This window comes from Amblyomma americanum, chromosome 11 (assembly GCF_052857255.1).
Source record: "Amblyomma americanum isolate KBUSLIRL-KWMA chromosome 11, ASM5285725v1, whole genome shotgun sequence".
NCBI lineage: Eukaryota > Metazoa > Arthropoda > Arachnida > Ixodida > Ixodidae > Amblyomma > Amblyomma americanum.
In genome coordinates, this window is record NC_135507.1 from 16,084,179 (window position 1) to 16,100,316 (window position 16,138).

Consider the following 16,138-nt stretch of genomic DNA (forward strand, 5'->3'; position numbering starts at 1 on the left):
GCAATGCAAAACCGCCGCCCATTTTTTGCAATTTTTTTTTCGAATTTTTCTAGTTTTTTTTTAAAATTTTTTTTCTAATTTTTTATTTTTACGAAGGATTAGCTTTCTACGCCACTCAATTCTTGGCCGATCCCACAGACTGGATGAGTGCAATTAGTTTATTTGAAAACAACAACTCTTGCAAGCACTGCCTGTGAGAAGAAAACGAAGACGACGTTGTCGTCCTAATGAAAGCCATGGAGCTGGAGAACCAGGATGCGCAGAAGTCCCAGCCTCCGGCGGCCTCTGCCAGGTCGTATTTCGATGTATGCATGTCGAGAGAACCAAGATTATGGTACGTGACGATCTCTTACTTGCTACCATGGTGTGGGCATTGCGCGATAGTTGTCGTAGGAATGCAACTGGCTTGTGCTCAACTGGCTTGTGCCTTAAAGCTATATGAAATGACAGAATTTCGCGTACGAAGCGTATGCAGTTTATCGATTATGATATCAGCGTTCACAATCGTCTCTCTCTCTTTCCATACAATTTCTAAATCTTTCGTGGTGTTTAAATGTATGAAGTCAAGCTCATGATCTCCCGGTTGGCCTACACTCTTCCACAGGCTCCTGCCAACGTTTGATAACTGAAAACGCGGCCGGAACTTCTAACTTTAATTTTTCTGACACTGGGCTCCCTGTTGGGATTCAATTTCCTTCGCGCAGGTTGCTCTTAATGGGAGCTTTCGCTGGTGCGTTAATTTTCTTCATCACTAGCCTGGTACTAAATACGCTTTACGGCCTATCACAAATGTCAAGACGCTCGGTGGCGACCCCAGAGCAACGAGATCTTCCGATGAGCTTCTACGACGGGGATGGTGCCATTCAATACAATTTCGACGTGGTTCCCAATATAATTCATCTTGTGAGGTAAGCACGTTCGTTGAGCGTAAAAGTTTGTTGGGAATCTTCTACGTAGCCGCATAGGATGTACGACACCTCGAAGGTTTCTTTTCACCAAATGTCTAGAAAATTGTCGTGCGAGAACTGCTCTCAACCACTCCGATAAGTGATCACTAAATCTGTGCCTGCTGCAGGGGCTGCGTTGTGTGTGATTTCCGCAAATATTTGCCTCATGCCCATGCTAAGAAACCTTTCCAAAATCACTCATTTATTAGCGGGCTTTCCCGAAGTGCGCGACGTGATTCAAACTATACGTGTCTAAATGATTTTACAAAATGTCCTGCCAGTTCACTGCGTTGGCGGTCTCCTCGCTTCGTGGGTACTGTTTTGCGTGATTGGCAGCTGCTTCCCTTTCACAACTTGCGGACACTTAAGCTCTGAAACCAATAGTGAAATCTCTCTTATCATTTCGTCTTCAACTAACCTCATCGCACCTTCCGACTTATAACTCCGCAGGCTGTTTGCCGTGGGGAGTTAAGAGGTTGCCCCTAATTTCCCTGAAAACAAATGACCACGACAGATTTCTGTCGTCTAGCATGCACAAACCACGGCAAGAAAATACTTCGGGCCATTGAAAAATATTGAAACTTCAGAGTGCCCATTTATAGTGCCTTTGAATATACCTCTTTTAGCTTGCTGTAGATAGTCGTGAACAAGGTGCCTTTGTTTCCAGAAATGAATAGAGAGAGAGCTGTTCTAAACTCCTGACTGTTTTAAGGCGAAATTCTTGCTTGGCTCATGAGTGACGTGGACGGAAGTTATAGGCAGAGGCTGTCCGCAGAAGTGTCCGCACGAACTGTCAATCATAAGTTGTATGGTAATCAAAGAGTGGAAATCGAACCCTATGGCATGCGGGGCGGGGACGCTGCTATTTCGCCAAGGCACTTAGACGTCTGAAGCTGAATAAAGGCGCATCTAGTGAATGCACAGTTGTTAAAAAACATATGGTCGAGATACCTACTTAGGCCTACATGAATAATTAGGAACATGTTAATTACAGATGTCGCAATCAACTGAGGACCAAATTTCCTCCGCTCCCGGTAAATTCCTTCAGTGCTTGGCTTGCAGTCGTAGCGCTATCAAGCGGCACCCGTTGAAAACCCTCTCCCAATGTACGGCGCCGGCCCAGCAGATGGCGCAAGTGGCAGACCGCGCACAGCTTTCGCATTTCCGCGCTTAAGAAGACTAGTGCACCTCATAACTTTTTTCCTCTGTGAGATCGCCTGCTAAAATTCTCTCTCTAAGCTGTTCCCGCTCAAAATTCGCGCACAGATGGACCTTGCTTTTAGTTCTTGTTTTATACTGCGCCGGGGGGTTGGGGTAGTTTCCTGATTCGGTCGGAATTAACCGAAAATCCGCATCGTATGGGATGATAATAATAATAATAATAACAATAATAATAATAATAATAATAATAATAATAATAATAATGATAATTGGTTTTTGGGGAAAGGAAATGGCGCAGTATCTGTCTCATATATCGTTGGACACCTGAACCGCGCCGTAAGGGAAGGGATAAGGAAGGGAGTGAAAGAAGAAAGGAAGAAGGAGGTGCCGTAGTGGAGGGCTCCGGAATAATTTCGACCACCTGGGGATCTTTAACGTGCACTGACATCGCACAGCACACGGGCGCCTTAGCGCTTTTTCTCCATAAAAACGCAGCCGCCGCGATCGGGTTCGAGCCCGGGAACTGTCGATCAAAAGACGCTTTCGCAACAGGTGCACTGCATTGTCTTGTCGGCGGCGGATTGTAGGCCATAGACTAATGCAACACGCGGAAACAGCAGCGCTCTAAATCCCTTCGGGGAAGATGATGGCGCTACCGGTCCAGCTTTTGCAGGCTAGATCACGGCCGCGGGGACCGAATTTCGATGGAGGGGCAATTCTAGAGGCCCGTGTACTGTGCGATGTCAGTGCTCGTTAAACAACCCCACAGGGTCGAAACTTCCGGATCCCTTAACTATGGCGTCCCTCATACCCTGAGTCGCTTTTGGACGTTAAACCCCTATAAACCAAACTTTTGCGAACGCGCCTTTTTTTATTTTGGTTCATCATGTTTACATACGGTCCTGATTTTAAACGTACATGTGTCTTCATGGACGAAATGTGTCACAGCCTGAAGCCGAAAGTAAAAAAGAAATATTCTGGATTTATTTTTTTCTATTTTTGTTTTCGAATCTTGAAACTAAAACTAAAGAACAACAAGAACAATAGCCATCTCTCATTTTTTAAAACAGCATCAAACGGGCAACGAAGCATCTACGCATCGTGGTGGTTCAACAGCGCAAACACGCACAGACCAAGTAAGAGACGAGACGCAAACCAGCGCTGAACTTACAACTGGTTTTTTATTAGGAAGAAGCAAGTCATATATACACACACGAAAAAAAAACAGCGCACATGCGCAATGTCAACAAGACTCCTAGTGCTCCATGCGTTGTCTTTCAGGATTCGGGAGCAACTGGTGCCACTGTGACCAGAAGAATTATTCTGAATAATAAATGCAATCAGATATGTTCTACGCAAGAACCAAGTAGTAATTACGGCGTTATAAATGTTTTGAACGCAGGCACAATCAGCCCGAATTGACATTCATGGACACGGTCTTCCTCCGTTCCATGTACCTCAACCACCGGCCTGACGCCATCTGGGTGCACTGTGACCCCTGCGGTTTCACAGGGCCTTTCGTGAACTTGACCAAAGGCACCAACATTACCTTGAAGCCCTATATATTCCCAACCAAGATCTTTGGAGTGGAACTTAAAGTAAGCTACAAATCCCGGACTCCGATCAGCTAAGCTCGTGAAAGAAGCTGAGAAACCACGTCGACCCTCTGCCGCCATTCTGTAAAATTGAACGATTTAAAAAAAGTTACTTCTTGGAGGGACATTCTGTTGTTTGATGCGAAGCTTAAGCGGTATACATGCCACGAAATGCAGGTTAAATCTCCGCATTATTTCTTCCATGTTTGATAAGACCCTGACATATCTTTATTTCTTAACTGTGCATAATTTATTTCTCTCTGTTTTCTGTGGTTCTCCACAGTTTTTTTAATTACTTCGTTAAGCCTTATTGTGATACTAAATCTCCAGTAAGACTGTAAATTGTTTCTATGCCATATTTTAAACCGCAGTGTTTGAATAGGTTTTGGAACCAACCGCTGCGCTGCGGGCCCTGCGATTGCGATTTTCTCTCAGGGAGACGTCAAAAACTCATCGCAATACATTACTTGCAGTGTGTGTTGAAAAAATATTAAAATGCCGCAATCAGCTTTTAGATATTTTTGTAGTCCGAGCGTATACGTCTGTAGTAGCATAATAGATGTTCTTTGGAGGAAGAGATATAATTGGTGGTTGCTGTAATGCATAGTTTGCTTATAACCGGCGGTTTTCGTCTTTCGATGGCATTTCTGACGTGCTATTAAGCTTCGTTTCTAGGCTACTATAAATCTAGAAGCCTTTCTTCTTTCTCTTTTATCGACTCCCCGCGCCATGGCTCAGCGGTTAGAGAGAGAGAGAAGTACTTGCAACTGGGCTTGTTGGTGCATATTCGTGAAAGACATAAGAGTGTAAACTGGCAACACGGACGAGGAAGGGAACAGGACGAGCGCTACACTTTCAACAGGGTTTATTCAGGGGAGGGCTTATATATAGCCTCTGACCTTATTCATGCTCTTAATCTCAATTTGACAAACATCTACCTTTCACAGATATGCCTCAAGAAACATCATTTCACTGTACCGGATAATAACCGAGGTATCACTGATGCAATTGTCACCTCGTTTCTTGATATAAAAGGCTTCCACGAGCTCACGTTCGGTCTCATCTCGGCTTTTCAGTAGCACTTTGCATTCAGGCAGTCGGGGCTTGCAGACTATACGTTTCTCTCTCGAGCATGCTTGGCAGTGGTCTGGAAGACGGGCTCCTTTCTTATTCAAAGAATTCTTGTGTTCAAGCAGGCGCTCATTAAGACACCGGCCGGTCTCTCCAGCGTACACCTTCCCGCATGTAAGCGGGAACTCGTACACCACTCCTTTGTTGCAGCCAACAAGTGGCGTTCGGTGTCTGATGGCGCACTCTTGCATTTCCTTTCTCCCAATACGTTAGCACATTACGGCTACTTTTCGCGGCGCTGAAAATACCACGTTGACGCCGTACTTATTGGCCACCTTCTTGAGATTATGAGAGGTGTGGTGTACGTAGGGTACAACTTCCGGCCTTTCCAGCCTTTTTTCTTGGTCTGTTGTTTTCATTGCTGCCCTTCAGCTTTTTTCGCAAGGTCTGCGTCACGGAGAGAACCAGGAGAGCCGGGAAGCCTGCATTCTGCAACCTTGACACATGAGATGCAAAGCTGGCGTGCATGGCATGGTGGCAGGACATCTTTAGTGCGGACGCTAGGCACTGGGAAGCGATAGCCCTCTTAACGGTCTTAGAATGGTTTGAATGAAATGGCAACAAATCTTTCTTGGCGCGTGGACAGTATCGCCAGCAAACATGTGAAGGGTGAAAGGTTAGGGTGAGGTCTAAAAACTGTAATTGGTTATTACTGCTAGGCAGTTCGTGAGTGAAGGTGAGGCCCAGCTGAAGGTGAGGCCCAGCATGGGCCTCACCTTCACTCACGAACTACCTAGCAGTAATAACCAATTACAGTTTTTAGACCTCACCCTAACCTTTCACCATTCACATGTTTGCTGGCGATACTGTCCACGCGCCAAGAAAGATTTGTTGCCATTTCATTCAAACCATTCTAAGACCGTTAAGAGGGCTATCGCTTCCCAGTGCCTAGCGTCCGCCCTAAAGAAGTGCTGCCACCATGCTATGCACGCCAACTTTGCATCTCAGGTGTCAAGGTTGCAGAATGCAGGCTTCCCGGCTCCCCTGGTTCTCTCCGTGACGCAGACCTTGCGGAAAAAGCTGAAGGGCAGCAATGAAAACAACAGACCTAAAGAAAAAAGGCTGGAAAGGCCGGAAGTTGTACCCTACGTACACCACACCTCTCATAATCTCAAGAAGGTGGCCAATAAGTACGGCGTCAACGTGGTATTTTCAGCGCCGCGAAAGCTAGCCGCAATGTGCTCACGTATTAGGAGAAAGGAAATGCAAGAGTGCGCCATCAGACACCGAACGCCACTTGTTGGCTGCAAGAAAGGAGTGGTGTACGAGTTCCCGCTTACATGCGGGAAGGTGTACGTTGGACAGACCGGCCGGTGTCTTAATGAGCGCCTGCTTGAACACAAGAATTCATTGAATAAGAAAGGAGCCCATCTTCCAGACCACTGCCAAGCATGCTCGAAAGAGAAACGTATAGTCTGCAAGCCCCGACTGCCTGAATGCAAAGTGCTACTGAAAAGCCGAGATAAGACCGAACGTGAGCTCGTGGAAGCCTTTTATATCAATAAACGAGGGGACAATTGCATCAGTGATACCTCGGTTATTATCCGGCACAGTGAAATGATGTTTCTTGAGGCATATCTGTGAAAAGTAGATGTTTGTCAAATTGAGATTAAGAGCATGGATAAGGTCAGAGGCTATATATACGCTCTTCCCTGAATAAACCCTGTTGAAAGTGTAGCGCTCGTCCTGTTCCCTTCCTCGTTCGTGTTGCCAGTTTGCGCTCTTATGTCTTTCACGAAGAGAGAGAGAGAATAAACTTTTTTAAGATATGGTAAGTACGCGGGTGGTCACCCATGCCCGGGAAACCGTTCGCTAATACGGGCCTCCAGGCATGAACGACAGGCTGCCGCTGAAGGGGGAGCTCTGTGTAAACCAGCTTCGCCTCCCACTACTCATGGCGAAGTTCCTGTAAACAGTACGGTTTACGTTGCTCGGAGCAGTTCTAAACCATGTGGAGGATGTCTAAAATCTCTCCGCAGGCCGGACTTGCCTTTGTTGAGTATTGCGCGGACCAAATCTTTTTTTTTCGAGTCATGTTTGGTTGCGTGCGGGCTTGCATGTTTCGCCATATAGTGGCTTCCTGACGAGTGAGGTCTTTGCGTGGGCTGCGTATCCTGCGACAAAGTCGGTGGCGGTCTATAATTTCGCCATATGTTAGTGGAGTCGAAGGTTCGAAGGTGGACGGCGACTGGGCTCGGAATGTATGGCCTCGAGCTATCCTGTCAGGCGCCTCATTGCTCTCTATGCTTTCGTGGGCTGGGATACACAAAATACTGCGATGGGTGCGTGTACCGGGAGTGCGATTCTTTAAGATGGGGGCGGCCGCTTGGCAGAGTTTCTCATTGAGGTACGCCTTGCCGGCTTTCTGCGATTCGTTCTTGAGCATGCTTGATGGCAAGCGCACCTTCGACTTCCTCAGCGTCCGCTATGCGCTTTAGGCTTTGAACAGTAGCGCTGGCTGTCTCCTTCCCGAGGTTGGTTGTGACGGTTGCTACCGCAGCCGCCCGGCCTTGGTAGGGGCTGGCGTCAGTGTAAAGAATACTTGATTTGTGACGTATGACCTCATGTTGTATTTGCTTGGCTTGGGCCTTTCATCGTGCACCGTGGTGTATGGTATCATTGTTGTTTGGAATTGGGGGGACGTGATACTCCCCGCGTGTGGCCAATGGTGGCCTGGTCCGTGAACGTTTTCTGCGTGGGGATGACGTCCCGGCCGCTGAAGTGTCCTAATGTATGTACTGATGAGGCGCACGCGGCGTTCTTGAGCAGTTATGAGGGCTTTCTTGTGCTCCGCATAGGTGACGAAGGCGCCCATGGCATGGATGGCATAGGTTGGCGCAGAGTTCGGAAGACCGATTGCGATTTATAGGACTTGCGGATTTGGGCTTCTATTTTCTCCTCTTCCGTCCTGGGGGTATTGTAGAAGGGTATAAGCTGTATGTCCACCGTGGAATGATGACCGCTGTCACCACGCGTAATGCATCCCGTTCTGTAAGATAGCCCCGCCGGTTGGTGATGCCGCGGATAATCCCGCAGATCTGGTCTGTGGCGCGGGTGAGCCCTGGTTAAAGTACTCGGCTGGTGAGCTGAGAGAATGGCCGGTAGCGGGAGGCATACGTTCGACAACCACCGAGCAGGCTTGTTGCTACAGCGTAGAGTCAATTCAGTTCTTTATCGTACAGCGTTTTTGCGCATGATGCCACGTATTACTCGTTCCACATAGCATGCGTTTCTTAACATGTAGGAGGCTAGCTCGCAGCATAGATTTCAACCGAATATACGAGCGAAACACTCGGATCTTTGAGTATTCATCGTTTGGGGAGTCAGGGCTGTGAGGTGCGTCTTCGTTACATTTCCACTGTGTGGAACCTGCGCTGAAGTCGAACGCTCACGATGACACACTGAAGTTTTCCTCTCCACAGCATGTAAACAGCCTTAAGCGCCCTGTGAATTTTAAAGCGGAAGCTTTACTAATCCCTTACGTAGCTAGTTAGGCGTGTTTCATAACCATCTGACATCGCCAAGCCGCAGCTGAAAAAAATAGGTATTGGTGTTTGAGGAAAGGAAATGGCGCAGCAGCTGTCTCACATATCTCGGTAGACACCCAAACCGCGCCGTAAGGAAAGGGGAAAAGGGAGTGAAAGAAAAGTGCAAGATGTGCTGTAGTGGAGGGCTCCGGAATAATTTCGACCACCTGATGATGTTTAACGTGCACTGACATCGCACAGCACTCGGGCGCCTTTGCGTTTCGATGGACGAAACGCGGCCGCCGCTGTCGGGTTCGAACCCGGCTACTCCGGAACAGTAGCCGAGCGCCCTAGACACTGAGCCTCAGTGCCGTGTTTCCGCGATAACGTTGTGAATGCCAATGCATGCAGCCCACATCTGTCACTACCGTCACGTAGCATAAATCGCGACAGAGGTGCCCACTTTCCCAGAGGCAAGTTATGCGCCTTTCCTTTGTTTTCGAACCTCCCGCTTTTTATCGGTTTCAGCACAGCTGCGGCTCGGCGACGTCAGGTGGTCATGAAACATATGCCAAACAAGCTACGGATAGGAGTAGTAAAGTTTTCGCTTAAAAAAAGACTGTGCTCATAAATTCTGCATTGCGGATATTTAGCAGATTTATTCATACCTGAACCTAGGAACGTTGAGTTCACACATACAAAGAAGGACCAGAGAAGGGTGGCTCACATGTACAAGATGGTTCATTTAATATTTAAAGTCCTTTTTATGTCTACACGCCCAATGCTGACAACGATTTTGGTTTCTCAAGTCTTACTCGTGCCACAGTGGCCCAGTAAACACGGGGGCATTCTTGAAAAGAATTGCTTCGCAAATCTTTATTTCGTTCTCGCACTCTACGTATCTCGTTTCTATAAATCTCTGGGTAACCTATTGAACGAACGGAAGCTTAACCAGTTCCAAATCCGGGTGACAGTTTTCGAAAATGTATCGTCTCCTATACCAAAGCTTTAGGTACACTTTGATCTGATCCCCGTCCTGCAGCTGTTGTCAACGAGGGCCTTTCATAATAAGCAGCATGTACTTGCAGCTAGTGGGGCCAGGCGGAGGGTACAGCCTTTGCAACGATTCATTCTTCAATAGTGAGGTGGTATTATCCACCGTCGTCTAACGCATTCCTTTTGTCATAATGCAGCAAAAGTACCACGTAGCTGACGTTGCGCGGGTACAAATCCTGAGGCGGTACGGTGGCATCTACCTGGACTGGGACGTCTTTGTGATCCAGTCTTTGCGGCGCTTCTTACGCTACGAGGCGACGCTGCCCTGCACGCCTAACGTTTGGATCGCCAACAATATTTTGATCTTCCACAAGAACTCACGATTCCTCAGGCTCTACATTGAGTCATTCCGAGAGTGAGTACCACCTGGTGTTGTGTGCCAAATGATCGATTCTTTAATGCTTAACACATGCGCTGTTAACGCTTGCAAGGAGCTCAACGAGGCCTAACGCCCCTACCGCTTTCTATGCCGAGTAGCAAAACAGAATGGGCAACGTGCAGCGCATCAGATGTCGGCAAGTTACTCTCACAAACGAACCCCCCCCCCCCCCACCCCCCCCCCCCTCGATAAAAATAAACAAGCAGATGTTTAGCTCCTGTTAAACCTGGTAATCTGAGCAAAAACTATGTAAGCATGGTTACTCATAGTTTGGCGTCCGAGTCGGTCGAGCGCGCCTCATCTATGGCGAGACCGAGCGACCGAGCACCAGCGAAGCAGCCGTTATACCCCCGCGATCCCATCCACATACAGAGTGGCAAGTCTAGTCCACGGAGCTGCACGGACGCCGACCACAAGATGGACATAGCAGATGTAGACTAACTTGGCACAACTGCTTCCGAAAACCAGAGACTTTAGCGCCAGACATATGTTAGTCAGGGATACGCATCCAACTGCAGCAAAGGCGCGAAACTCTGGACCCTTTTCCAAAACAAGAGAATCACATCGTTAACGATCCGCAACAATACACACGAATTAGAAACAGTGTTCAAAACAACAGCACTCCCGATCTTACCCTCACCAAGAACGTCACGCACTGTCACTGGTCGAACACGCACGCCACTCTGGGTAGCGATCCTTACATCGTTCAGAGCTCCCTCTCACTAACTTCCTTTCCCCACCGGATCAGAAAACAACTCAAGATAACAAACAGGGATTGGCTCCGCAACCTCCGTACTAATTCCCTGTCAGCATCGAACGTCTAGCACTCTGAATGAGAGATCTCACTAAGTTTGTGAGCACGGCGAGGTCCGATATTTCGAGCACTCGGGAGTCGGAGGTGACCGATAGCAGACTACTGCACATGTGGGAAGCTCACTTGAATATGCAAAAATGATGGCTTAAAAACAAACAAGACCGCTTCCTGAAGCTGAGAATCTGGGCCCCGATAAAAGGCATACAAGAATGCGCAGCGCAACTAAGCCGCCAGCAGTGGGGACAGGTCTGCGACCGCATAGCCGGATATCTTGGGTTAAAAAAAAATTCCTAGGCTTCCTACTAGAACCAGATCACACCAAGAACACCCAAAATCGTAGTGCAACCCGTATCATCTATAGCCTAGACATCGACGACGACGCGCTTATCCTGAACCTCAAAGCCGCATATCTCACGACAACACCCAAGAGAATTTCTGGTCCTAGCCTCTGTCTCGCCCGATTCCCATGCCCAGACGTTGAACGCTGCCTGCGCTGTGACGACGCCGGTGTTGTACGCGCCCTGCGACTAAAGTGTATACCTAATTTGCAGGTTTAACGACTCCAGGTGGAACTACAATCCAGCCGAAGTCCCCACAAAGCTTCTGGTCCTCAAGCGGCAGCACCTGGTGAACTGCATGTCCTACAACCTGGAGGCCGGCCTCGACATGCTCGGCGTTGTGTTCGAACCGCACGGGTACCCTAATTGGCGGGATGCTTTTGCAGTCCATTCGTACATATATCACCGGGGAGAGTCTCCGTATGACGCTCTGAAAAACAAAGAATTCAGCCTAACCAACGTCAGAGACCTCGACAATGCGATGGGGCAGATGACACGATCGGTGCTTTTTGGTACCTCGGACTTTGTCGATCCGGACACACCTGTACTGAGTGTCACCGAGTTGGCCGCCAGAAAAGACCGCGGCGAAGACCTGACCAAGGTGAAGCCAGGAAATGCGAAGCCTTTTTACAGGCCAATAAAGGTCTAGAGTGGGTGTGCTCTCAATTCCATCGCCTGCCGAATCTGCCGAAAACGGGATGTTTTTTGACACGCGCATCCTTTAACGCCGTCCGTCACCGCGTGATATCTGGCTGGGACACATCTCAACGCTTTAACTAGGCTTGCCCCGGTGTAGTCGTTAATAGCAGGTTCCTTATTTGTGCCAGCAGCGAAGATGCGAGTTATGTGGCTACTGTCGTTGCGAACAGTAAAGATAGGGTGCCCATCGTATCCTGCATTCGTTTTCTTCGTCGTTGGGTTCGATTGATGCATAGCGCGATGCGCACTTTGTTTCCCCTCAGTGCCTTGTATTGAACGTTCACTAAAAGGGATTCCGGACTGGTATTTTTACCGCGGGAACTTGATCTGCGCGCTCCGAGCAATTAATTTTCGAATTATGGTCCGGCGCCGCCGATTTCTCTATTAAATCGAATTAAACGTTCCGGCTTCCGCCTTTTTTTTAAACTCACTTTCAAAAAGAGGAGGAGTCAGCCAACGCGGGAGTGCCTTTCAGGCAACCGCCGCGCGGCTTGCCGCTCTGCCATCGTAGGAGTGATACGTAGCGATCGGGGATAGCAGGGAGTCCACGCGTAATTTACGTGGGCATAATTTGCGGCTATGCAGTATGCGACTGAAACTATTTATTCACGCCCCCCCCCCAAAAAAAATAAATAAAAGCGACAGCGAAGCTACCACCTGTCTGGTGAAAGGAACTCCACGTATTGGCTGACTCCTCCTCCTTTCGGAGGTGAGTGCAAAAAATATAAATAAAACAAGGTGGGAGCCGGGGTGTTTAATTCTATTTAATAAGGAGTCGGTGGTGGTGGTGGTGGTAGTGGTTTTATTAAAAATAATAGTAAAAAGGAAGGGAAAGATTTTTGCTAGCCCCGGCATCTGCCATCGATACTGAAGCACCTGAGCTGGGGCAGCGGAAATAAAGGATAGCAGGCAGAATGGAGAAATGAAATGAAAGAGGTGAGGGGACAGGAAGAGAGGATAGGGGGATAATTTGGAGATAAGTAGGAGGATAATTTGGAGTTTCTAAGAATTCTCGCAGACTGTAGATCGAGTTCCCGCAGTAAAAAAACTATTTAACGTTCCTCTGTAGTACACCAAATGGGGACCAAAATGTGTTGTTTCTTTCAACTGTAGCCCTACCGCTATTTTGCGCACACGTGTTTTTTATTCCGTGAAAAATGGGGACACATATAAGGGACTCTCAGTTTACCAAATGTAGTCCTCACGTAATGATAAAGCGTGTTCTTGTAATACGGAAATAATTAGTCTCTAGCTTCCACCCATGCGCTGCCCCCTTACAAAAATGTGTTTAGACAGTCTATAGACTGTCCATAGACTTCTGTCTATAACGTCTAAAGGCTCTCATAGAAAAACCCTGGAGAACAGTCTATACAGTCAACAGTAAATAGTCAAATTTCATGAAGCGCTTTTGGTCAGTCGCGTAATGTATCAATTACGTTTAATTTCCCCGTCGGCATCACAGCTTGAACGTCTTGAAGTTGTCCACAGAAAGGGCCTAATAAGAGCCATTGGAGTTCTTCAGGCGGCTGCAAACAAGGCGGTATTTCATGAGTCTCCATCGAAATCTTTATCCTTGTCGCTTCTCAGAGACTACTAATGCATCTTGGCCGCCTAGGAGAGACGGTAGCTGGGCGATCCTTTCTCCAGCGGCTCTGCAAGAGATACGGGTCGAGGGCCTAGTTGGCGAAGGAAACTGTCGAAACCCCCTGGTCTTATCCGACCCTCGACTGTAAGGTCAATTCCCCATGTGAGCGCAAAGCGCAGCTCTCCTTTGGTAGAAACGCGTTCGCTTGTACTTGAACATTTGGAATTAGAGTATGCGCACCATCTTCAAATTTTCACGGATGGTTCTGTGGACAAGGTCGAACAAGATAGCGCAGCGGCTTTTTGCATTCCTTGTTTAGACTGTAAGGGGTCTGTAGGCTTTACTGCTGTCGTATCCTCCACAACGGCCGAAAGTGTCGCTATTGAGGCGGCTTTACTGAAGTTAGGGTCTTGTCCAGCTCAACCTGTTCTCATCCTAACTTACTGAAAATCTGCCCTTCAGAGGTTAGAGCGCGGATTCCCTACTGATGCCTTGTCTATAAGCTCTCTACGCTTGGCGCAGAATCTGCACAGCAGATGCTTTCCTCTATATTTCCAATGGGCGCCCTGTCACATAGGCGTCAGAGGCAATGAGGCAACAGACAGTCTTGCCCATAAAGCTCTGTCAAGGAATCCATCAAAAAAAGTACCTCAAGATGGCAAAAGTCTCTTCAGAAAAACGGTGCTCGATCATTTCACTACCCTGTGGAGTGCGCCTCACCAGCCATGTGTGACCAAGGAACTGAGAAGATCCTAGGACAGTCTTGATACTACATCGAATTCGCACGGCCTCTGCTCGCACTCCTGCATGGATGCATAAGACCGGCATAGCATCGTCTCCGCTATGTTCTTTATGTGGTGTGCGCGGGGATATCGAACATTATATTATGTACTGCCCAGAGTACAACGCGGAAAGGTATGTGACGTTTGCTTCCTTTAAGAATACAAGAGCCCTTCACAGTACAGTTCAGGACATCTACCCGTGTGGAAACCAGACATGCAGAAGGGAGGCTGCACGCCTTCTTTTAACATTTCTGCAGGACACTGATCTTGTTTCTAAATGGTGACAGCAGGAACGGACTATGGTCTACTGTGATTGAATGTGTGCGTACATGGTGTCTTCTGGAGTGGACTATGTTAGACTGAGTGAATGTGTGCATGGACTGTGGCACTGCAATGGGCTATGTTCTACTGTGACTGAATGTGTGCATAGATGGTGACTTCGGGAGTGGACTGTGTTCTGCTGTGAGTGAATGTGTGCATAGATTGTGACTGCGGGAGTGGAATATGTACTATTATAAGTGACTGTGCACATAGCCGGTAGATCCAACAGGTTTTAGGACATTATTAAATAGAAGTGACACTACGTTGGAGCAGTTGCGGGCAGAATAAGCAATCCTAATCCCGCCTGTAGCATACAACACCTTAACTCAACTCAATAGTCTATAGGCAATACAAATCCTACAGATAGTCTATAGACAACCTGCAGATTTATGGCCTACACTAATAGTTGACTTGTCACTAGACAGTCCATAGACTATGAATAGAGCAAAAGAAATATCTTTAGGAAGGCAATTAAGTCTACAAGAAGTCTATAGACTGTCTACAGATCATTTTTGTAAGAGGCTAAAAATAAACTCAATCATAAGGGATCATCTCTATAAATTGGAAACTAGAAATTTAGCTGCGTTTTTATGGAGGAAAAACGCCGTGTGCTGTGCGATGTCAGTGCACGTTAAAGATCCCCAGGTGGTCGAAATTATACCGGAGCCCTCCACTACGGCACCTAATTCTTCCTTTCTTCTTTCACTCCCTCTCTTATCCCTTCCCTTACGGCGCAGTTCAGGTGTCCAACGATATATGAGACAGATACTGCGCCATTTCCTTTCCACCAAAAACCAATTATTATTATTATTAGCAATGCTGAATGACGAGTGTTGGATCTAGCTGCGTAATAACAATGCGGATAATGAAACAGCAGTTGGAGAAAACGATGAGTGAGCTTAAATGACCCCAGGATTTTTCATTTTAGTGCGTTAGCACTTGCTCGCTCGAGGACTTGAAACGTTGTTCTGCGAAGAGCGTGCTCTGGTACAATGTTTAGGGGAATGCCTCAAGGTGGAAAAATTTGTAATAAGGGTCTAAGTACTCGTTAGCGTCCTCCAAAGTGCAGCCATACGGCTACAAAGCAAACGATAGGGCTGTCGCGGAGACTTCGCACCTCATGAAAAAATTAGTTTTGGTACGGGCAGTCACTCTACCAACCGAGCTAACCGGGACAGCAGCGGGTCAAATGCTAGGGCGAAAACGAATTGGTCAACATTTCGAAGTTTTCCTTTGTAGTCAAAATAGCACTAATGCCAGCAGTTCAACAAATTCATTAGCATGGGCGCATCTGGAAATGTACTAGCATATGCAGTTATGAAACGATTACATATCAATCAGTGATAAGCATTGGCAACTGTTGAATCCGGATGTATCAAAATTGCACTTGTCAAAAATGTTCACCGCGAAGATCCTACGCATTCAACTTTTTGCGAGACGATTATGAGCTTAGAAAGGTACTTCTGAAATCATTTAAAATTTGGGCGGAAAAGAAGGAATGGCAGATGAAATACAAATTTATAGTTTCGAAACCTCGACTTCTTCAGCCGTGCCTTTCCTGCCTGCTTCATCTCTCTTGAACCATACAGCCGCTTTTCGACCGCGATACAAGCCTAGTTTTAATAATACTATTTAATAGGTTTCTTGGATCAGGTATTGTACTAGACGAATGGAAAATTTTCCGCTTTGTTCCAGTTTTGAAAGTGACAGCCGAATGGAAGCTGGCAACTACCACCCTATCTCCCTAATTTCTACTTCGTCTGATGTTTTTAGGATCTGTAAAGTGCTAGAATATGTGCTCACTAAATACCTCAACAGTTTCTTAGAGCAATCAGGAATGATAACTAATGCTCAGCACGGCTT

At 47.2% G+C, this 16,138-nt stretch overlaps 1 protein-coding gene across 1 annotated transcript; it reads left to right on the plus strand.

Annotated features, from left to right (window-relative positions):
• Positions 1-229: 229 nt before the first annotated feature.
• On the plus strand, positions 230-11,537 carry LOC144110946 (uncharacterized). Its single transcript, XM_077644018.1, has 5 exons — positions 230-334; positions 705-908; positions 3,511-3,706; positions 9,495-9,712; positions 11,102-11,537. Exons 1-5 carry the CDS (start codon positions 237-239, stop codon positions 11,535-11,537), a joined length of 1,152 nt encoding a protein of 383 aa, XP_077500144.1. The 5' UTR covers positions 230-236.
• The last annotated feature ends 4,601 nt before the right edge of the window (positions 11,538-16,138 follow it).